Source organism: Bos grunniens, chromosome 7 (genome assembly GCF_055505025.1).
Source record: "Bos grunniens cultivar Pamir isolate PY7600 chromosome 7, Bosgru_T2T1.0, whole genome shotgun sequence".
Classification (NCBI taxonomy): domain Eukaryota; kingdom Metazoa; phylum Chordata; class Mammalia; order Artiodactyla; family Bovidae; genus Bos; species Bos grunniens.
The window spans coordinates 21,879,114-21,903,568 of NC_141171.1; the positions used below are offsets into that span (position 1 = coordinate 21,879,114).

Below are 24,455 nucleotides of genomic sequence, written 5' to 3' on the forward strand. Positions count from 1 at the left end.
AGTTCGTGTGGAATTGACACTATTTCTTCCTAAAATGTTTTTTTACAATTCACCAGTAAAAGTATCGGAACCTGAAACTCTTGGTATAAGGATTTTCAGTTTCTTCAGTAGGTATATTTTTTGAGTAAACTTTGGTAGTTTATGTTCTTAAGAGAATTTGTTCATTTCATCTAAGTTGCTGAATTTACTGGCATAAACCTCCTAGCAATATTCCCTTATTACCTATATAATGTCTGTAGGATTCACAGTGATGTTGTCTCTTTCATTCCTAATATTGGTAATTTGTGGCTTATTTATCACTTTGCTTAGAGGTTTATTCATTTTATTGATTAAAAAAAGAAAAGAACCACATTCTGCTTTCACTGATTCTATTGTCTCTGTATTCTTTTGCTCTTATCTTTATTTAATTTCTCTCTTTTACTTAGAGTTTAATTAGCTCTTGTCTTTCAAGTTTCTTAAGATAAAAGCTCAAGTCATTAATTCTAGGCATTTTTTCTTTTCTAATATAAACATGTTATCCTATAAATCTTTAACCATTACTTACCTGCAGTCCACAAATATTTATATGGTATGCTTTCATTTTATTTAAAGTATTTTTCAAATTACTTTCATGATTCCTTTTTTGACCCATGGGTTATTGAGAAATGTACTGTCTAATTTTCAAGTATCTGGAGATTTTTTCTTATTGACTTCTAGTCTAATTCTAGCATGGTCAGAAAATATATTCTGTATGACTTCAATCCTTTGCAATTTATTTACACTTGTTTTACAGTTCAGCATATTTGTGAATGTTTTAGAGTGATTAAAAATAATGTGTGCCCTAGCCGAGCCCTGTAGACTCACTGCAGACTCACCAGGAGCAGGAGTGGATGTTGTGAGCACGAGCTGTGGGTGAGGATGGTGCTGCTGTACATTGGCAGAGATCAAGCCTTGAGCCTTTGGAGTGGGAGCACTGCCTCCAAGACCCTAGACTACCAGAGAACTAATCCTAGTAGTGTTAGTGTTAGTCACTCAGTCCTGTCCAACCCTTTGTGACCCCATGGACTGTAGCCTGCCAGGCTCCTTTGTCCATGGGATTCTCCAGGCAAGAGTACTAGAGTGGGTTGCCATTCCCTTCTCCAGGGGATCTTCCTGGCCCAGGAATCGAACCTGGGTCTCCTGCACTACAGGCAGATCCTTTACCATCTGAGCTATGCTAAGTCACTTCAGTCGTGTCTGACTCTGTGCGACCCCATAGACGGCAGCCCACCAGGCTCCCCCGTCCCTGGGATTCTCCAGGCAAGAACACTGGAGTGGGTTGCCATTTCCTTCTCCAAAGCATGAAAGTGAAAAGTGAAAGTGAAGCTGCTCAGTCGTGTCTGACTCTTTGCAACCCCATGGACTGCAGCCCACCAGGCTCCTCCATCCATGGGATTCTCCAGGCAAGAGTACTGGAGTGGGGTGCCATTGCCTTCTCCGACCATCTGAGCTATAGGGAAGCCCAAATAGTGAGAATTCACATAAAGGAAACCACTAGAATACAAGACCCAGCATCATCCAACCACCAATAGCACCCTGTGCAGGATGCCTCATCTAAACAGCAAACAAAACAAAAATACAAATCCAATCATTAGCAGACAGGATTACCACCTCACTCAGCCTTGCCCATCAGAGGAAAAACAAACAAACAAACAAAAACTCAGCACAAATCTCACTCCATAAGAAGCTTACACAAACCACTGGTCCAACCTTTAGGAAGGCAGAAACCAAAAGAAAGAATTCAACCTTGAAGCCTGGGAAAAGGAGACCTCAAACACAATAAGTTAAAAAATAATAATAATAATGAAAAGGCAGAGAAATACTACACAAATGAAGGAAGAAACTAGAAACACAGAAGTCCAAATAAATGAAGAGGAAAAAGGCAAATTCCCTGAAAAAGAATTCAGAATAATGATAGTAAATATGATCAAATCTAGAGCTGTTGCATCCTCTTGATGATCTGATTCTTCTATCATCATGAAACATCACTTCTTACCCCAATAGCATTACTAGTTCTAAAGTATACTGTCTGATGTTAATATAGCCAATTCAGTTTTCTCTTTATTAGCTGGCATATTTTAGTACATTTTCCATCCTTTTATGTTTAATTTATCTGTATTATTGTATTTAAAAATAGTTATTCCCTCTAAAAAATAATACAAATGAATGTATATGCAAAACATAAATAGATATATAGAAAACAAACTTGTGGATACCAAAGAGGAGGGGAAAGGAATAAATTTGGATAAAGGATTAACAGATACAAGATACTACATACAAAACAGGTAAGCAACAAGAATGCACAAGGAATTATACCCATTTTCTTGTAAAAACCAATAATGCAGTATAATCTGCAAAAATACTGAATCGCTACATTGTACACCTGAAAGTAACACAAAAATGTCAATCAACTATACTTTAGGAAAAAAACAACCTACTGGTATTCCTTTTTTTTTATTGGGGTCTTTTTGTAAGGGAATGCAGAAAAACATTTACTTCTGCTTCATTGACTATGCTAAAGTATTTGTGTGGATCACAACAAACTGTGGAAAATTCCTTAAAGAGATGGGAATACCAGACCACCTTACCTGCCTCCTTAGAAACCTATGTGGGTCAGGAAGCAACAGTCAGAACTAGACATGGAACAACAGACTGGTTCAAAATTGGGAAAACATTTTGTCAAGGCTGTATATTGTCACCCTGCTTATTTAACTTATATGCAGAGCACATCATGCAAAATGCCAGGCTGGATGAATTACAAGCTGGAATTAAGACTGCCAGGAGAAATATCAATAATCTCAGATACACACAGGATAACACTCTAATGGCAGAAAGCAAAGAACTAAAGAGCCTCTTGATGAAAGTCAAAGAGGAGAGTGAAAAAGCTGGCCTAAAACTTAACATCCAAAAAACTAAGATCATGGCTTCTGGTCCCATCACTTCATGGCAAACAGAAGTGGGGAAAACTTCAAGTAGTGACAGATTTTATTATTTTCTTGAGCTCCAACATCACTATGGAAGGTGCCTGCAGCCACAAAATTGAGATACTTGCTCCTTGGAAGGAAAGCTAGAATCTCTATTCAGTTTACAATCCCACTTCTCAACCCCAGTAGCTGTTCTCTTCTAGTCCTCACTGAATCTCATTCTAAAGCACATGCAGCTTAGTATCTGGCAAAAGACTCATGGGTTCCTTATGAAGATTTCTGGGGTCCCATCTCTACACAGCAATCCCACCCCTGAACCTTGCCTCACAATTTACAACCACCTCAGCAAACCCAAACTTCTTTGTTTCATCTGCCGAGTGACTACTGCTCTCTGTTGGATTCTAATTCTATGCACTGAAGTTTGCAAAGTGTCCCTAGGTAGAAAGCTAGAATAAATGTGTAGTCACCACATATATTTTTCTTTTCTTAGATATCACAACCCAGCATCTATTGTCCAATGCCTGAAAGAGTTGATTCAAATATTTTTTCCAGTTTTATAGTTGTTCATCTTGGGAGCACAAGTATGATACTCATTATTCTGTTGCAACCAAAATCACAAACTCCGGGTTTTGCCTTTTTAAAAAAACCGTAAGTAACTTTTGTTGATCTTTTAATGACTTTTTAGCATAAATTTAACTTTCATATTCATCAACTGTTTAACAAATATTTATTAGGCATTCATTAGCTTTCATGCATTGGAGAAGGAAATGGCAACCCACTCCGGTGTTCTTGCCTGGAGACTCCCAGGGACGGGGAAGCCTGGTGGGCTGCTGTCTTTGTGGTCGCACAGAGTCGGACACAACTGAAGCGACTTAGCAGCAGCAGCAGCAGCAGCTTTCATGTGTTGTCTTGGTTCAAAAATGACACTTTTTCCTTTGGTGCATGGAAGACAGAGGGGTTAAACAAAAGGGTAGAAAAAGGAATGTTAAGCATCATAAGAGAAGTACAAGATGCTCTGGGAGCACAGAGGAGAGGCATCTAACTTACCTAGGAGAGTACTGAGAAGGTTTCCCAAAAGAAATGAATATTTAAATAGAAACCCGACAAAGATAAGCAGAAGTAAGCAGATGAAAAGATCTGAGACACTGAATGGCTAAAGTAATTTCAGAAAGTTTTCTGCAGAAAGAAGGGAAAAGGAAAGTAGAGACAGAAGATAGTTTCACCAATTAAAAGCTTTCTGAAACATGTTAAAAGAGTTTTGGACTTAAAGCAATGGAAAATCATTAAAGAGTTTTATGATTTTTAAAGGAAAACCATGCAGTAGATAATGCATTTTAGAAGAATCATTTTGTCTTCAGGGTAAACAGACTGGACTGAGGCAAGATAAGGAGCTGAGAGTAATCCAGGAGAAATTTAGATACAGACATCTTAGTGAGGAGCTGGCAAAAGATTAATATTCAGCTTTGCCCGGGGACTTGATCCTATCATTTCATCCCAAGGAAAGTAGCTATTTTAGTCGCTGACATGTGTCCAACTCTGCAACCCCACGGACCATAACCTGCCAGGCTTCTTTATCCCTGGGATTCTCTAGGCAAGAATACGGGAGTGGGTTGCCATTTCCTTCACCAGGGATCTTCCCGACCCAGGGATCGAACCTGGGTCTCCTGCATTGCAGGCGGATTCTTGACTGAGTTAGGAGGGAAGCCAAGGAAAGTTAACTACTGAGATTTTAATCCATGGCAGTTAAAGGATTTTTCACATCTACGTACCAGAAAATGAGTTAAATTGTTTACAATATGCCTGGTTAGTTACAAATAGCCTGGTTAGCCAAATACATATTTTTTCTCCTGGCATCTACCTGTCAAGAAGGCGTATTTTGTAGCACTTCAAACACAATGCTGTTGTTGATGCTCTTCAAAAAGTAGGGGCTTCCCTGGTGGCTCTTCCTCAGTAAAACTAAGTAATTTATTAAGGCGGAGAAACATATATTACACTTTAGAAGAATTTCTATCCAAAACAAAAAAATATAATAAGCCCTTTTCTTTCCAAACAATCTAGTTGTAAAACCATTAGATGGGGCAGAAGAAGGTACATGTGCATGCTAGCTGGGGTGGGGGGACATGGTAGCTCAGCACGGAGCAGGCTGAATGAGCTTGAGTAGGCTGACAAGGGTACACACATGGACAGACAGCTTGGCCCAGGGTTTCCAAAGTCCAAGGGTGTCAATTCAAGCAGGCTCAAAGGGCATCTGTGAGTAGGGATGACCAAGCTCAGGAGAAGGACGATGTCTGTTCTAGGGGAAGGCATACTGTGGGGATGCAGAGCCTGACAACACTGAGGAGGGAATCCACATGGGCAGGGGGGAGCCTGGGGGGACAATTCAGATGCTAGATTAGAGACAGCCACCCTACAAGAGGCCTCGAGGTAAAGAGTATTTGTGGCTGAGAAAGGTAAGCAAGGTGTTCATGGGTGGAAAATGGGAGGTAGCCTAGCATGGAAAGTCAGAGCCCAGGCGGAATGGGAAAACATCCACATGAGGGTCCAGCGTGAGGAGTTACAGCCCAAGCAGGATGAAGAGGGTTTGGACATGGCGGGTAGAGTTGGTCCAGTATGGAGTGTTTGAGTTCTGGTGCACCAATAGGAGATTCATTACATATAAGGGGATTGATCAAATAAGTAAATCTATTGAGAACATAGTTGGAAAAAAAAAGAATATAGTAAATTCCTTGCCTCTTACTCCCTTCATTTTATTTACCAGGCAAACCCTCAACCTTGATTAAATCCAACTTTCCAACTCACTCAGTGTCTGCCACTGAGCAGCTGAAGAAAACTGAAAACACACAAACATAATGGTTGCTCTCCCTATAAATTTTCACCCACAAACCTCAAGTGACCCCTTGACACCGTCACGTAACGCTTTAACACTTCCCTAATCAAATTACTCTGAAATAAAGACTACCTTTTAATTTTACTAGCTTCAATCATCCCCTTCTCCCACTCTCAGCTAATGATTTCACTTCTTTTTTCCACTGAGACTATAGAAACAATCAAAAGAGAATTGGTTCATTCTCTCACTACTAAATTTACCATATGTACCCTGCCTGCCATCCTTTTACAATGGATAAACATTGTGTACTCTCGTTAACTCCTTCAGTTGAGCAATGGATCTTATCTCTTCTTGCCTACGCAAGGATTTTGCTCTATAATTGTCCCCTCCCTTAGATCAATTTCCCCCTCTATCCAGTGTCATTCCTATCAATTTATAAATGTTCTAGTATCTCCCACTTTTAGGAACGCAATATATGACCGCAAAATGGGATAAAGAAACTGCTGAGGAAACAAGCATCCAGAAAATTTACAGTATCAGCCAGAAGCAAAACAAACTTGATGAGATGCAGACAACAGAGAAATGAGCTTCTGAGGGTCCAGGTCAACTGAAGAAATGCAAATTAGGTAGAAGAAGAATGGATGTACTTACGTAGCTGAAAGTTTGAAAGAAGTAGAGGAGAAAGGTGTGAAGTTCGGCAAATAGAGCAACATGGAAATCAAAGTACCTAAAAAGATAGCAACAACTGAACACAGGTAAGAAAAATTACTGAGAAAAACCAGAAGAACCCAGGCATTTGTTTAAGATAAACAGTATTAGGTGCAGGGTCAAATTAAAACAGGGAAATAGAAAGACAAGAGAAGTTGAAGATATAAGAGGGGGAGAGAAACTGAAATGTTGAGAAGAACATAGCATATTGGGAAAACCGAGGGGATGTGGGCAATTCAGGTGAGGGGAATGGCTCCACCCACAGTAGGAGGTGTGAGTGACTCAGGAGAGAAGAGTTGATGAACAAGTGTGGGTGGGAGCTCAGAACTGGAAAATGAGAGCAGCCGAAAAGCGGGTAATAAGTGAAGAGAGCTAAACCACCATAGCCAGAAGAACCACAGACAGGACATAAGCAGATACCTGAGAAAAACAGCTCTAAAAAGATGAAAGCAATTGGAAAGGGGGTGGGTGATAGATGAGACTGGCAGAGATACTAGAGCATCAATCAACATGGAAACATCCAGAAAATACACACATATGTAGAAAAAACAGGAACAAAAGCCAAAAAAAACTCTTCTTGATCCTGCAAACCTTTTCAGTTATTGCCCCATCTCTTTCCACTTATAGCAAAACTCATAAAACAATTCTACCCGTTTTACTTCCTTACCTCCTGTTTTCTCAGATTACTAAAATTGGTTTTGTCAAGATCACCAATGACCTTCACATAGTCAAATCTGCTTCTTGATTGAGCTATCGACATACCTGACACAGCTGATGACTCCTCTTTCTTGTGACACTATTCTTTTGTCTTCTAAGACACCATTCTCTATTTTCCTTACTTAACTAGTTGTTTTGTTTTTTTTTTTAGCATCTTTCACTGGCTCCTCCTCTTTCTTATTTCTAAATGCTAATATGCTTTAGGCTAGGGTTTTCTCTATATTCACTTCCTAGGAGATCCCATCAGGCTTTAAGACTGACTATATACATATGTTGCCATTTCCTCCTCCAGGGGGTCTTCCCGACCCAGGGATCAAATCCAGGTCTCCCGCATTGGAGGCAGACACTTTAACCTCTGAGCCACCAGGGAAGCCTATATACATATGTAAGTGTACGCATCAATGATTCCTAATTTTAACTCAAACCTCCCCTCAGACATACTTCTATTTACCTACCGGACATCTCCTTTCGATATCTAACAAACATAACAAACACCCCAATCTACATGTGGGTTGTTTTTTTCCTCTTTTTTAACTGCACCACTCGGTTTGCAGGACCTTAATTCCCTGACCAAGGACTGAACCCGGGGCGGAGGGAGCGGGGTGGTGGGCCCTGGCAATGAAAGCACCAAGCCCTAACCACTGGACTGCCTGGGAATTCCCATCCCAATTTATACATTTAAACCAGAGGCCCTCAAACGTCCTTTTCCAGAGTTTTCCTCATTACTACTATTTTGTCTATTCGCTAAAGTCAAAAAACTTGAAGTTCTGTTTGATGCTTCTATTTTTCTCATACACCACTACCCAAATCAATAGCTAATCGGCTGGCTCTACCTTTAAAACATCCCAAATCCAAGCATTTGTCATATTTCCTACCATTACCACTTCATTAAGCCACCAATACTCCTCACCTGGATTACCACAAAATGCCCTTCATCAGTCTTCACCCTTCTACCCTTGCCATTTATAGACAGTCCTCTCACAGCTAGACTGATCACTTTAAAATACAAACTATGCCCTTTTCCTGCTTAAATCTTCTAATGGATTCCCATTTAAATTAGAACCCCAAATCCTACAGGATCTAGACCCTTCAACTATTCTAACTTAATTTTCTACTAGTCTTCCCCTGATTATTTTGCTCCTCCCCTTGTGATTCCTTGAACACACCAAATATGATCCTACCTCACGGACTCTGCAGTTAGTATTAACACTGACTGGAGTGTTCTTTCCTCAGACTTTAAAAGACCCACTCCCTGTTAAATGAATGAATAAATATTTAGAGATAATTTGTTGCTATTAGAAAAGAGATTCTTCTTTTCTATAGAAAACAATTTCAATAATGAAGCAGGAGGGACTTCCCTGGTGGTCCAGTGGTTAAGACTTCACATGTCCACTGCAGGAGGAACAGGTTCAATCCCTGGTTGGGGAACCAAGATCCCACATGACACAGCCAGAAAAAGAAAAGAATGAGTCAGGAAAACAAGTTTACAGACTATCAGAATAGTTCAAAGGGAAGAAGGTGGTGGCTTGGACCAGGAAAACAGTAGGGATGAAATGAAGGGACATATTCTGGACATACTGTAGAAGAGTACATAAGAACTGCTTATGAATTAGAAACAAGATGAGATAAAGGAATCACTAAAAGAATGACAAACAGGTTTCTGCATGAGCAAAGGTGCAGATGACATCATTTATTAAACTGCAGGGTGCTGATGCTGAGGTAGTAACAGGCTTGAGAATGTGAGAGGAATGGGGGAACAGGGAACCAAGAGTTCTATTTTCAGTATGTTATATTGGAGATGCCCATTAAATACTTAAACAGCTGGACATATATGTCTATAGTTTAGGAAAGAAGTTAGGACTAAATACAATATTTGGGAATTCATCAGCATGTAACTGTACAGGGAACCACTGACCCAAACTGCCTGTCAAGGCCAGGCCCTCTAGTAACCATCTGCATGGGTTATCTTACAACAGGAGTTCTTGGTAAAGAATGTGGAACTAACAAGCTACCACCAACCGGAAGAATTTGCGAAACATCAAAAGGAGACAGGAGACATTAATCCATGTGTCCTACCAATCTCCCAGAATCCTTCTCACTGGAATCTATCCTGGACGAGCAATGAGAACAGCACCAGGAAGGACCCTGAGTCAGAATAATTGGCCAGAGATAACCTGGAAAGTAACCCTATTAGCATAAAACCGAGACCACGAGTCACACGACAGAGCAGTTCTCCTGAGTTCCCTTACTCTGCTGCTCTTTGCCCGAGTACCCCTTCCCAATGAAGTTACTTGCTTTTTCAGCACATGTCTCCTCAGACAATTCGTTTCTGAGTGTTAGACAAGAGCCCACTCTTGGGCCCTGAAAGAGGTCCCTCTTCCTGCAACATAACCAATACTTAAAGCTGTGAGAATGAATATCATCCAAGAAGAGTCAGGCAAAAGTAGACTCATTAAAGGAGACTAAAGGATGGCCCATCAAAAAAGAGGTATGAGATTATGGTGTCATGAAAGCCAAGAGAGCAATGTTTAAAAAAAAAAAGAGGAAAACCAATTATTAATACATCAAATCTGCAGAGAAAGTATTGAGAACTAGAAAATAACTGTTTTGAAACTTTCCTGGTGGTCCGGTGACTAAGACTCTGTGCTCCCAACACAGGAGACCCTGGCCAGGAAACTAGAACCCACATGCCACAAGATACAAAGACAAAGATTCTGCATGTCACAACTGAAAAAAGAGAAGATCCCACATGCCACAAGATCAAAGACCCCCACGTGCCACCACAAAGATTTGGCACAGCTAAACAAAATTTTTTTTTTAAGTTATCTGGCAATATGGAGATTACTGGTGACCTTACAAGAGCAGTTTTAGTGAGGGGGAAAAAAAGAAAATCTAAACAGAGTAGGCTGGGGAGAAAAGGGGAAGCAATAAAGTGAAAACAATGAGTACACATAACTCTTAAGAATTTTGGTATAAACAGAACAAAGAGTAGTAGCCAGAGGCTGAACTGGAGTAAAGGGAGAGTTTGTTTGTAGACTGGTGCAACCTGACCATGTTTATCTGCTGACGTAAATGATACCCTAAAGAGGGAGAAACTGAATGCAGGAGCAAAGACAGCTGAAAGGCAAAATGCCTGACTTGACAAAAGTGACTGATATTGGATCTAGGTTCCAAGAGGACTTAATTGACCTTAAAACAAATGATAAACAATGTACCCCTATCACAAAGGTGAAAACACTACAGATATATATGCAGGGTAGTTTGGTAGATTTAATTATTGGAAATGAGGACTTTCCATCTGATTCCTTCTACTTTCTCAAGAAAACACAAGGCAAGATCATCCATCAATTGAACAGAGTACATTTTAAGTTTAAGAGAAGGTGTGAAATAGTCATTGTAGAAAAGGCTCAGTAAATGTAGTAAATGATTTACTATTTCTAAAGAAAAATTAATTCCTTTGTTGGGAACAATTAAATCATACTAAGGATAATTAGTAACACTAGGAGTACACAAAAGTAGTATACAGAAAAGATCTTAATGACCTGGATAACCACGATGGTGTGCTCATTCACCTAGAGCCAGACATCCTGGAGTGCAAAGTCAAGTGGGCTGTAGGAAGCATCACTACAAACAAAGCTAGTGGAGGTGATGGAACTCCAGCTGAGCTACTTCAGATTCTAAAAGATGATGCTGTTAAAGTGTTGCATTCAATATGCCAGCAAATTTGGAAAACTCAGCAGTGGCCACAGGACTGGAAAAGGTCAGTTTTCATTCCAATCCCAAAGAAGGGCAATGCCAAAGAATGTTCAACATGCGGCACAAGTATACTCATTTCACACGCTAGCAAAGTAATGCTCAAGATTCTCCAAGATAGGCTTCCAACAGTATATGAACCAAGAACTTCCAGATGTTCAAGCTGGATTTAGAAAATGCAGAAGAACCAGAGACAAATTGCCAAATCAGCTGGATCATAGAAAAAGCAAGAGAATTCCAGAAAAACATCTACTTCTGCTTCACTGACTACACTAAAGCCTTTGTGTGGATCACAACAAACTGGAAAATTCCTTAAAGAAATGGGAATACCAGATCACCTCTCCTGAGAGACCTGTATGCAGGTCAAGAAACAACAGTTAGAACCAGACATGGAACAATGAACTGGTTCAAAACTTGGAAAAGAGTAGTTCAAGGCTGTATATTGTCACCCTGCTTATTTAACCTATATGCAGAGTATATCATGTGAAATGCAGGCCTGAATGAAACACAAGCTGGTATCAAGATTGCCAGGAGAAATATCAATAACCTCAGATATGCAGATGATACTACCCTTATGGCAGAAAGCGAAGAGGAACTAAAGAACCTCTTGATGAAAGCGGAAGAGGAGAGTGAAAAAGCTGGTTTAAAACTCAGCATTCAAAAAACTAAGATCATGGCATCTGGCCCCATCACTTCATGGCAAACAGATGGGGAAACAACGGAAACAGTGACAGACTTCATTTTCCTGGGCTCCAAAATCACTGCAGATGGTGACTGCAGCCGTGAAATTAAAAGATGCTTACTCCTTGGAAGAAAAGCTATGACAAACTCAGCATACTAAAAAGCAGAGACATTACTTTGCCAACAAAGGTCTGTATAGTCAAAGTTATGGTTTTTCCAGTAGTCATGTATGGATGTGAGAGTTGGACCATAAAGAAAGCTAAGTGCTGAACTGATGCTTCTGAACTGTGGTGTTAGAGAAGACTCTTGAGAGTCCCTTGGACTGCAAGGAGATCAAACCAGTCAATCCTAAAGGAAATTAGTCCTGAATATTCATTGGAAGGACTGATGCTGAAGCTCCAATACTTTGGCCACCTGATGCGAAGAACTGACTCACTGGAAAAGACCCTGATGCTGGGAAAGACTGAAGGCAGGAGAAGGGGACGACAGAGGATAAGATGGTTGGATGGCATCACCGACTCAATGGACATGAGTTTGAGCAAGCTCTGGGAGATGGTGAAGGACAGGGAAGCCTGGCATGCTGCAGTTCATGGGGTCGCAAAGAGTCGGACACGACTGAGCAACTGAACACCACCACTAGGAAACCAAGCTGAGTGCCTTGTGGATAATTTCCCTTAAAGATAAGGATTGGCACAAAACAAAGTCAGACAATCTGGGATATACTGGGTTGTACCTAATACAAATTCTTAAGTTCTTACTTATGACTGTAATAATATTGTTAGCTATATTATTTTTTTACATTGCCTGTTTTATAAGATTGTCATTTCTTGCATTTACCATTGTGTGACTGAGTCTCCAAGAAAAATATATAGTTCTATATGAGGTCAATGACTATAACAGTGGTACTCTTATGAGAAGAAGCTACAAGAGGGAATTTTTTCCTAGACCGTAAGAACCTAGTAATTAATACAGGTGGTATAGAAATTTATGGCTACTGTTAGTAAGGCCTAGTCCAATAATAGCTCACTGAGCAGCCTAGCAACAAAATTTCACCAGACCCAGGAATGAGCATTCCAAGCACCATGGGATGAAATGGTTATGAAAGGGCCCTTTTTATGACCATAAAATTTATGACCATAAAGGGGCCCTGACAACTGGAGACTGGCACTTGCCACCTACCGCTGTAGGTTGGTGGCAAGGATTAAATCATGAGCCGCTGCAGCCGCTGACCTTTAACACTCCCTAAAAGAGGTTCAGGGTGGAGATCAGTAATGAGGCACTCACTCTGTGCTCTGGGAAAAACTGACAAAACAGGCCTTCAGATAGATATTTTCAGGAGATTTTATGAGCCCAAATTCTTGCATCTTCTCATACCTAGAGAGGTACTAACATCATTAATGGCACCATGTGCTTTGACTATTACGGAGAAAACCACAATTAAAAGTCAAAATGGAGTAACCATGCTTTAGACATCCAAGGCAATACTAAGTGACACTTAGTACTGGGTGTGATTTCAGACAAGTCCTTATATTGTTGAGAACTTAAGTTTTCTGAGCGGTATCAGTCTTGAGATGCCACCAGCCATTCTCAAAACAGTGTCTGCTAACAGCTGGCAACTACAACCTTACTTTTTAAAAGTCTCCTCTTATAACTATTACATTTTTAGATATTAAAATTGCTTTACAAAATAACAAAAAGAAGAGACATGTATGATGATCAACAGCTTATATTATTTATGTGTTAATACCACATCAAAGGTTAAAACCTAGTTAGATTAAACTAGACAACTGGCTACCTGGTTACAAGTCTCCCCAAAGCACTAGGTCCAAACTGGGTTTAGGCTTATTTTCCTGAGAAGAAATGAGATCTGTTTTGTCTATTAATGTCAGGTTGTCCAACCGAGTCTATAACACCCACATCAAATCACACTGGGCTAATAGAAGCAGACATCAAAAATATGTAAGATCATGCCAAATGGCTCCATCCCTTCTGACAGGGTAACCCCAGTAATGACTCTATATGGACCAGGATCAAAATTGCTACCATATATAACCTGGTTCTTACTCCTGCTTGGGCCCTGGTTATAATAGTTCATTTATTGGTTTTTGGCCCCTGCCTTTTTAATCTACTTGTTAAGTTTGTCTCTTCCAGATTACAGTAGTTTCATATCAAGACAATGGCGATGCGGAGATGCCAGCCACTCCTCAGAACAGATCCTGCTGGTGTAACAACAGAGGTCATCCTGGGCCCTTTACTGAGACAGGGTGAGAGCTCTGTGACCCCAACTAGGTAGGCTTACAAGCCCCATGCCAGCCCAAAAGACAGACCTTCACCCTTTATCCTCCCAATAAAGATTTCTTGGGGTTCACATCTCTCAGGGGGGATTTGAGACAGGAGATAGATGTGCCCTGGCCTGAGCAGCTGGAGTTTGCCCCTGTGGACAGATACTCCAAGACGAAAATAACAGCAGAAGTGAGGAGGACCTGAGCCCTGCCCAGATAGAGACCACATATTTCTCATTCTTGAGGTCAAGGAGACATTCCCAACAACACATGCACAGAAAGGCTCCTAAGGGGCCAAAAAAATGGGGGAACCACCCCATGGTAGATGATGTCAACCTGCCCATAGGCCTCTTCACTAGAATCCACCTTGGCTGAAAAATGTGCGCTCACACAGGGGAGGACCTTGAGTTAAATCAAATACAGGCTCAGAACCAGGCAAAGTAATATGACTGGCCAGAGAAAACCTGGAAGGAATGTCCCATATAAGTGATTCAAACTACCTCCAGGGCATGATTCTCTGAGGCTGCTCATGTGAGTCTATCCATACATATTCTTTTTCTTTCAAATAAACACTTCACATGTTTCATGACTTTCTGTCTCTGTGGAAATTAATTTCTACAAAACAATGGGCTAGGGCCTTGTCAGTGACCACTGGCCCTGATGGTCTAGAGTCTAGGATTCGGTGCTCTATTGCAGCCTGACTTCAGTCTCTGGCCAGGGAGCCAAAATCCTGCTTCAAGCCACTGCAGGCCAAGATTGCCCGAGATCACTTTCATAATCAGTTATCTTTAGCCATATAAAAGTAGAAACAATTTAAAAGACTATCAACAGTGCATCAGTTAAATAAGCTAGAGAATATAAACTCAATTGAATACTATTAAGTAATTAAAAATAATGAAAGTGAAAGTGAAGTCGCCCAGTCGTGTCCAACTCTTCACGACCCCATGGACTGCAGCCCATCAGGCTCCTCCGTCCATTGCATTTTCCAGGCAAGAGTACTGGAGTGGGGTGCCATTGCCTTCTCCGAAAAACAATGAAACAAAAGCATATATATCTTAACGTATCTGCAGGTGGCGAAGTGGTAAAGAATCCATCTGCCAACGCAGGAGACACTGGTTTGTTTCCTGGGTTGGGAAGATCCCTGGGAGAAGGCAACCCACGCCAGTATTCTTCTGGGAAATACCATGGACAGAGGAGCCTGGAGGACTACAGTTCATGGGGCCACAAGAGTTGGACATGACTTAGCAACTAAAAAAACAGCAACAAAAATATCACAAAATAAATACTTGATTTGTACAATAGTCAAAATAAAATTCTATTAGTGTACTAAAATATTTATGTAAGTGTATTTGTATACAGAGGTTTTTTTTCCATAAACATACAAAAAAGCCTGGAAGAAATATACAACAAACTCTTGGGAAGCAGGGGTAATGAGAGGCACAGGACCTCACTACACATACGCCAAAGTAAAACCTACTTCGGGAAGAGAGATAAATCAGGAGTTTGGGATTAGTAGATACATAGTAATATATATAAGATAAGCAAGAGTGATTTAACACAGGCAATAATATTGTATATCTTGTAACAAGCTATAATGGAAAATAAAAAATACACGCATATCACTGAATCACTTTTCTGTATACCTGAAACTAATGCAATATTGTGAATCAACTATACTGCAATAAAAAAAAGGAAAAACTATAAACCAAAATGTATATAGAAAAGTCTATGTCCTAAACACACACTAATAGTTAAAACACCATAATTCAAAGATTCATACACAGACTTTCATCATGGTACATTTTAATGAAAAACTAAAAGCAAGGCTAAATATAAGAAAATGATGCAATCATTAAAAATGTTCATAAAAGGTTAGGTGTTTTAAGTAGAAAATATTTCAGACAAAGAAGTACAAAGATTTAAAAAGCACCTATGTACATATATACAATAGAGTATTACTCAGCCATTAAAAAGAATGCATTTGAATCAGTTCTAATGAGGTGGATGAAACTGGAACCTATTATACAGAGTGAAGTAAGTCAGAAAGAAAAACACCAATATAGTATACTAACCCATACATATGGAATTTAGAAAGATGGTAACGATGACCCTATATGCAAGAGAGACACAAGATGAGAGACACAGATGTGAAGAACAATCTTTTGGACTCTGAGGGAGAAGGCGAGGGTGGGATGATTTGAGGGAGTAGTGTTGAAACGTGAAGCAGATCGCCAGTGCAGGTTCAATGCATAAGACAGGGTGCTCAGGGCTGGTTCACTAGGATGACTCTGGGGGATGGAATCGGGAGGGAGGTGGGCGAGGGGTTCTGGATGGGGAACACATGTGCAGCCGTGGCTGACTCATGTCAATGTATGGCAAAAACCACTATAATATTGTAAAGCAATTAGCCTCCAATTAAAGTAAGTAAATTAATAAAATAAAAAGTACCCATGTACCAAACACCCAGACTAAGAATTTAATATAGTTTTTAATAACACAGGACTAGATGATAATGTTAGATGGAAAAAAAGCTCAGAATACAAAATTAAGAGTATGACTTCAGCTACTTAAGACAGTACGTAAAGGAGAAGAAACACATGAAAATGTCAACAATGGCTATCACTCACTGACTGTACATGAGTGACTTTCATATCTCATATTGTTCCACTGCCAAGTTTTCTACAATGAGCTATCACTTTTATCATTATAAAAATTTTATTAAAAAAATGTTTCTGGAGTAGGAAATAGCAACCCACCCCAGTATTTTTGCCTGGAAAATCCCATGGACAGAGGAGCCTAGTAAGCTGCAGTCCATGGGGTTGCAGAGTTGGACGTAACTGAGCACGCACATACAAAACAGAAACAGACTCACAGAGAACAGACTTGTGGTTGTCAAGGAGACGAGGGGAGGAGGAGGGGTGGACTGGGAGTTTGGAGTCAGCAGATGCAAACTATTATATTTAGCATGGATACACAACAGGGTCCAACTCTATAGCACAGGAAGCTATATTCAATATCCTGTAATAAACCATGATGGAAAAGAATATGAAAAAGTATATAACTGAATCATTTTGCTATGCAGAAATTAACACATATTAACACAATCAAATCAACTATACTTCAATAAAATTAAAAAACAAAAGAAAAAAAAATTTCACTGGCATCATTACCTTGGGATCATGAACAAATGTATTTCCTTTGGTTCCAGGAGGAAAATCTCCAGTACAAATATACTTTAGACATTCAATGATGGTCTAAAGAAATAGAAAATTATATTATTTACTTATTAGAAAACTGCAGAATTTAACCATAAAATGTTAATTCATTATAAATGTTTATAAAAAAGACTATAAAATACATGATTAGGTAAATTTTGATATTATAAAACCTGACATAAATATAGAAAAGCTATATAATTAAGAAGGTATACTGAAATAAAAAATAATTATTATTTTGGGAGGAAAATTTTCTATTTCTTATTAAACTGTTTTTAGTAACATTGGCTTAAACAGCTCACCATAGCTGATTATACTATATTGTATAAATGAGATTTATTGAGAGTGAAACTTAAATATTCTCACACACACACATAAAAGGATAAAAAGTGAGGCTGATACCCTGCAGGGCCCTGTGGGGCTCCTGGGCACAAGGACTTTCTGTGTTCCCCATTTCTTTGATTATAGGAAGCAGCCTTCATTCACCCTCCATGACCTTCCCTGAGTTCCAAAGGGCAGATTCATGCAATAAAGTTATTTAGGGGAGGGAGGGGATGAGACCAGAGAGAGACAGTCAAGAGCAGCCTTGGGGTAAGGTCCTGTTTCCCTACCAACAGGTACACACACTATCACAATATCTTTGAGCTACTCTGCAGATACGGACGGAGAAGGCCCTGGCAACCCACTCCAGTACTCTTGCCTGGAAAATCCCATGGACGGAGGAGCCTGGTGGGCTGCAGTCCATGGGGTCGCTAAGAGTCGGACACGACTGAGCGACTTCACTTTCACTTCTTTCATGCATTGGAGAAAGAAATGGCAACCCACTCCAGTGTTCTTGCCTGGAGAATCCCAGGGATGGGGGAGCCTGGTGGGCTACCGTCTATGGGGTCGCAGAGAGTCGGACACAACTGAAGCGACTTAGCAGAAGCAGCAGCAGCAGCAATACCGAAACCCCTCCAGGTGGGATGCTGCCCAGGACATGCAGACCCCAGAGTAATTACACCTGAGGGTTGATGATGTTGACTCCTACTTCCCTCACCATCAGAAGAACGGCCAGGAGCTAATCATGCTGTTACTAGAAAACTTGTCACTATATTCCCCAGTTGGGGACACATGGTTTGGAGGGCATGAGCCCGCTGTGTCCCCCTTTCCGTGGCAAAGCAATAAAGCTACCCTTTTCTACTTCACCCAAAACTGTCTCCGGGATTTAATTTGGCAACGTTGTACAGAGAAGCTGAGCCTTCTGGTTCAAGGTGATAGATATTTTAACTAACTAGAAGAAGAGAAACCTTTTGGGGAACACATGTTTGTCAAATCACCATGATGTATACTTTCAATAGCCTACAATGTATATGCTATTATACTCCAATAAAGCTGAATTTTTTTTTTAAGTTGAAACAAAACAAGTGGCTAGTATCAACCTTATGTGACAGGTACTGTACTAACCACTTTTACATACATTAAGCATTTAATTCTCACATTAACCCTAGGCCATAGAAACTATTTTTAACATCCATTTTATAAATGAGAAAACTAAGGCAAAGAACATTTAGGTCACTTTTGCCCAGTCACACAATAAATGGAGAAGCAAAAAAAAAAAAAAATTCTGTATTCAAGCAGCTAGGGCTCATAAACACTAAACATACTAACCTCTCCATCAGTACCACTTAATATAGTGCTTAGGTACATAAAAAAGCATCAGTAAATAATCTTTCTACATAAATAAACAAGAGTCTGGCATTTAACTCAACACCAAACCTTGTCTTTCTCTATGCTTTCCACTTCCTCTTCTCCCTGTTACAATGATACCACCTTGCTTTTCTCAAACCACCCTTTCAGACCAGAGAGCTTCTTGGCTACACTTCTTTCATAATTGCATACCATTCCAGGGCTCAACTCAAATTTCTAAGTATTTCCAGGGTTTTAAAAAGTCACAGTATATGTGCTGTGCTCTAACCTTTATTTGAACTAGGTAAGAGCATCCCAACAATAAAATGGTTTCCCAATTTAACCAAGCCCCAATGGATGTTTCATTTTAAAACTGTTATTTACCTAGTCATTATGCTTAGTAGGGATAGTCGGTTTTCTTAAAGTCATACATTCATATTCATATTTTATAACAACAACAACAAAAAAATCCCCAACGGGGACAACTACCAGGAAATGAATGCTATGCCATGAGAATAAAGAGAATTAAGAAAACATGAATATAGACAAAAAAAAAAGTTCCTGTGGGGCTGTGAGCTCCGTAAGCTCACGCAGTTAGCTCCCGGCCTCTCGGGATTCTCAAGAAAACCTTGTCCACTGGGCAGCAGTGGACAAAAGTCTGGTCGGCGCCTCAGGTGACAGACACCTGAAGGCCACACCAAGCCATGCTCCCGGGCACGGAAGTCAGCTGACGACCCAGGTGTACCCTGGGGCCCCAGGAGCTGAGTCATATTGACTCCTCTCACCCTAGAGTTCCGAACTCTGCAGATATTCTACTCCAGATTTGTAACACGTGGCGACCCATAAACTGAAGGCGGCTCCTTAGAGGACTTACCGTTTTCCCCGCCCCATTGGGTCCAACCAAAATTGTAAGGGGACTGAAGAAAGTGATAATTTGTTTATCTTTATCCTCTATTCCAAAACTCCGCACGCCCTGAATGCTCATCTTTTCGATCCGGGACATGTTTGCAAACGTTTCGTTTCTCAACAGCTGGGGTCTAGATCCCGGGGCCCACCAAAGTTTAGCAGCGAGGCCGGAGCACAGCAAGAACGGGTCGTAAGGACTCCAGCGTCTTGGAAGGCTCGAGGTGGGACCGTCCCTCCCACAGTGGCTTTCTTCCCTGCTGCAGGACGAGAGCGGGGGTGGGGGCCAGCCCGGGGCTGCCCACGACACACGCGGGCAGTACCCCAGGCCCAGGGAGCCCGAGACCGAGGCACTCACAGACTCCCGCCTTGGCTACGCCGCGGGTCAGGTGGGTTGCTGCGCCGGCGCGCGTTTACGCCGCAGGCGCGGGGCACGCCGGGAAGCCGGAAGCTAGGTGCGCGCGCAGGTTTACAATCTGAGGCCTTTGCGTGCCAGGTCTTGAAAGCGGCTTGTGTCTCCTAGCTGCGGACCGAGGGAGGAGGGGCGAGAGGGCGGGGAGGGGAGGGGCAGGGGTGAGGCGCCTCTCAGTTCAGTTCAGTCGCTCAGTCGTGTTTAACTCTTTGCGACCCCATGGACTGCAGCAGGCCAGGCTTCCCTGTCCATCACCAACTCCCGGAGCTTGCTCAAACTCATGTCCGCCGAGTGGGTGATGCCATCCAGCCATCTCATCCTCTGTCGTCCCCTTCTCCTCCTGCACTCAATCTTTCCCAGCGTCAGGGTCGTTTCTAATGAGTCAGTTCTTCGCCTTAGGTGGCCGAACTATTGGAGTTTCAGCTTCAGCATCAGTCCTTCCAATGAATAGTCGGGACTGATTTCCTTTAGGATTGACTGGTTTGATCTTGCAGTCCAAGGGACTCTCAAGAGTCTTCTCCAACACCACAGTTCAAAAGCATCAATTCTTTGGGCTCAGCTTTCTTTATAGTCCAACTATCACGTCCATACATGACTACTGGGAAAACCGTAACTTTGACTAGATGGACCTTTGTTGACAAGTAATATCTTTGCTTTTTAATATGCTGTGTTTATCATAGTTTTGATTCCAAGGAGCAAGCGTCCTTTAATTTCAAGCCTGCAGTCACCATCTGCAGTGATTTTGGAGCCCCCCAAAATAGTCTCTCACTGTTTCTATTGTTTCCCCGTCTATCTGCCATGAAGTGATGCGACCGGATGCCATGATCTTAGTTTTTTGAATGTTGAGTTTTAAGACAACTTTTTCACTCTCCTCTTTGACTTTCATCAAGAGGCTCTTTAGTTCTTCTTTGCTTTCTGCCATAAGGGTGGTGTTATCTGTGTATCTGAAATTATTGATGTTTCTCCCAGCAATCTTGATTCCAGCTTCAGCTTCATCCAGCCTGACATTTCATATGCTGTACTCTGCATATAAGTTAAATAAGCAGAGTGACAATATACAGCCTTGACATACTTCTTTCCAGATTTGGAACTAGTCTGTTTTTTCATGTCTGGCTCTAACTGTTGCTTCTTGACCTGCACACAGATTTCTCAGGAGGCAGGTCAGGTGGTCTGGTATTCCCATCTCTTGAAGAATTTTCCACATTTTGTTGTGATCCACATAGTCAAAGGCTTTGGGATAGTTAATAAAGCAGAAGTAGATGTTTTTCTGGAATTCTCTTGCTTTTTCGATGATCGTATAGATGTTAGCCCTTAGATCTCTGGTTCCTCTGCCTTTTCTAAATCCAGCTTGAACATCTAGAAATTCAGTTTGTGTACTGTTGATGCCTGGCTTGGAGAATTTTTAGCATTACTTTGCTAGCTAGTGTGAGATGAGTGCAATTGTGTGGCAGTTTGAACATTCTTTGACATTGCCTTTCTTTGGGATTGAAATGAAAACTGACCTTTGCCAGTCCTGCCCACTGCTGGGTTTTCCAAATTTTCTGGCATATTGAGTATAGTGCTTTAACAGCATCATCTTTTAGGATTTGAAATAGCTCAGCTGGAATTTCATCACCTCCACTGGCTTTGTTTGTCGTGCTGCTTCCTAAGGCCCACTTGACTTTGCATTCCAGGATATCTGGCTCTAGGTGAGTGATCACACCACTGTAGTTATCTGGGTCATGAAGATCTTTTCTGTATAGTTCTTCTGTGTATTCTTGCTACCTCTTCTTAATATCTTCTGCTTCTGTTAGGTCCATACCATTTCTGTCCATTATTGTGCTCATCTTTGCATGAAATGTTCCCTTGGTACGTCTAATTTTCTTGCTATCTCTGGTCTTTCCCATTATATTGGTTTCCTCTATTTATTTGCATTGATCATTAAGGAAGACTTTCTTATCTCTCCTTGCTATTCTTTGGAAGTCTGCATTCAAATGGGTATATCTTTCCTTTTCTCCTTTGCCTTTAGCTTCTCTTCTTTTCTCAGCTATTTGTAAGGCCTCTTCAAACAACCATTTTGCCCTTTTGCATTTCTTTTTCTTGGGGATGGTCTTGATCACTGCCTCCTGTACAATGTCACGAACCTCTGTCCATAGTTCTTCAGGCACTCTATCAGATCTAATCCCTTGAATCTATTTGTCACTTCCATAAGCCTCTTGTCCTTATCCATGAGGGCAGACAGAATGAAAACCACAATCACAGAAAACTAATCAAACTGATCACATGGACTACAGCCTTGTGTAACTCAATGAAACTATGAGCTATGCCATGTAGGGCCACCCAAGACAGACGGGTCATGGTGGAGAGTTCTGACAAAATGTGGTCCCCTGGAGAAGGGAATGTCAAACCACTTCAATATTTTTGCCTTGAGAACCCCATAAACAGTATGAAAAGGCAAAAAGATAGGACACCGAAAGATGAACTCCCCAGGTTTGTAAGAGCCCAATATGCTACTGAGAAGAGTGGAGCAATAATTCCAGAAAGAATGAAGAGATGGAAGCAAAGTGAAAACAGTGCCCAGTTGTGGATGTGACTGGTGATGGAAGTAAAGTCCGATGCTGTGAAGAACAATATTGCTGAGGAACCTGAAATGTTAGGTCCATGAATCAAGGCAAATTGGAAGTGGTCAAACAGGAGATGGCAAGAGTAAACCCCGACATTTTAGGAATCAGTGAACTAAAATGGACTGGAATGGGTGAATGGAATGGATGACCATTATATCTACTACTGTGGGCAAGAATCCCTTAGAGGAAATGGAGTAGCCCTCATAGTCAACAAAAGGGTCAGAGGTACAGTACTTGGGTGCAGTCTCAAAAATGACAGAATGGTCTCTGTCCATTTCCAAGACAAACCATTCAATATCATAGTAATCCAAGGCTAAGCCCTAACCAGTAATGCTGAAGAAGCTGTAGTTGAACAGTTCTATGAAGAACTACAAGACCTTCTAGAACTAACACCCCAAAAAAGATGTCCTTTTCATCATAGGGGAGTGGAATGCAAAAGTAGGAAGTTGAGAGATACCTGGAGTAAAAGGCAATTTACCCTTGGACTACAAAATGAAGCAGGGCAAAGGCTAACAGAGTTCTGCTAAGAGACTGCACTGGTCATAGCAAACACCCTCTTCCAACAACACAGGAGAAGACACGACACATATACATCAACAGATGGTCAATACTGAAATCAGATTGATTATATTTGCAGCCATTGGAGAAGCTCTATACAGTCAGCAGAAACAAGACCGGGAGCTGACTGTGGCTCAGATCATGAACTCCTTATTGGCAAATTCAGACTTAAATTGAAGAAAGTAGGGAAAACCACTAGACCATTCAGGTATGACCTAAATCAGATCCCTTACAATTATTCAGAGGCAGCACTGAGAGACACTAACACTAAGGGATGCGAAGACTTGAGATGACCAGGGATTCCCAAAGGGTGATCGTGTGGTCTCAGGACACCTGGAGTGGAATGGGGGGTATGGTGTCCATTCTGGTCAAAGCTGTTTTTCTAACAAAACTAAGATGTTATTTGCGTACTTTTGTCTGGAGAGTCCCATGGATGGAGGAGCCTGGTAGGCTGCAGTCCATGGGGTCGCTAGAGTCAGACACGACTGAGCGACTTCAGTTTCACTTTTCACTTTCATGCATTGGAGAAGGAAATGGCAACCCACTCCAGTGTTCTTGCCTGGAGAATCCCAGAGACGGGGAAGCCTGGTTGGCTGCCGTCTATGGGGTCGCACAGAGTCAGACACGACTGAAGCAACTTAGCAGCAGCAGCAGCAGTGCACTCTCAGTGGCTATTAATGTACTGTGTTTTAGTAATCACGTGATGTCAGAGACACCATCGAAATGATGGTTGATGGACTGTATGCATGTATGTTCTTGTGACTTTTTTAAAACTCAGATTTAGCTCCTAATTGAGTAAATATTAATAATTATAACTCATATAAAAGCTCTTTTGGATCCTCAGTAGTTTCTACAAGTGCAGACAGGAATTTAATACCAAAAAATTGTAAACTACTATTGTAGACCAAAAGCTGTTATAAGACTCTGTGTGTTTCCACTCAGTTGCTCAGTTGTATCCCACTCTTTGTGATCCCATGAACTGTATCCTGCCAAGCTCCAGTTTCCATGGAATTTTCCAGGCAAGAATACTGGAGTGGGTTGCCATTTCCTTCTCCAGGGGATCTTCCAGACCCATGGATCAAAACCTATGTCTCCTGCAACTCCTGCACTGGCAGGCAAATTCTTTACTATTGAGCCACCTGGGAAGCCCATGTTATAAGACTATAAAATTACACAAATATGTGTA

The 24,455-nt window shown here is 41.1% G+C and overlaps 1 protein-coding gene across 5 annotated transcripts in view; it reads right to left on the reverse strand.

Annotated features, from left to right (window-relative positions):
• Positions 1-20,087, reverse strand: part of RAD50 (RAD50 double strand break repair protein) — a 107,574-nt gene extending 87,487 nt beyond the window's left edge. For 4 of the 5 annotated variants that reach the window (XR_015166887.1, XR_015166886.1, XM_086410328.1 and 1 more), the window contains exons 1-2: positions 19,668-20,087; positions 17,081-17,164 (exon numbers count right to left, since the gene is read on the reverse strand). Coding sequence is in view for 3 of the 5 variants with exons in the window: in XM_086410328.1 (XP_086266454.1) it covers positions 17,081-17,164; positions 19,668-19,796 (213 nt within the window). In the remaining 2 variants the exon portion in view is untranslated. The remainder of the gene's footprint in view (positions 1-17,080; positions 17,165-19,667) is intronic. The other variant, XM_086410329.1, reaches the window with a different exon arrangement.
• Positions 20,088-24,455: the final 4,368 nt, after the last annotated feature.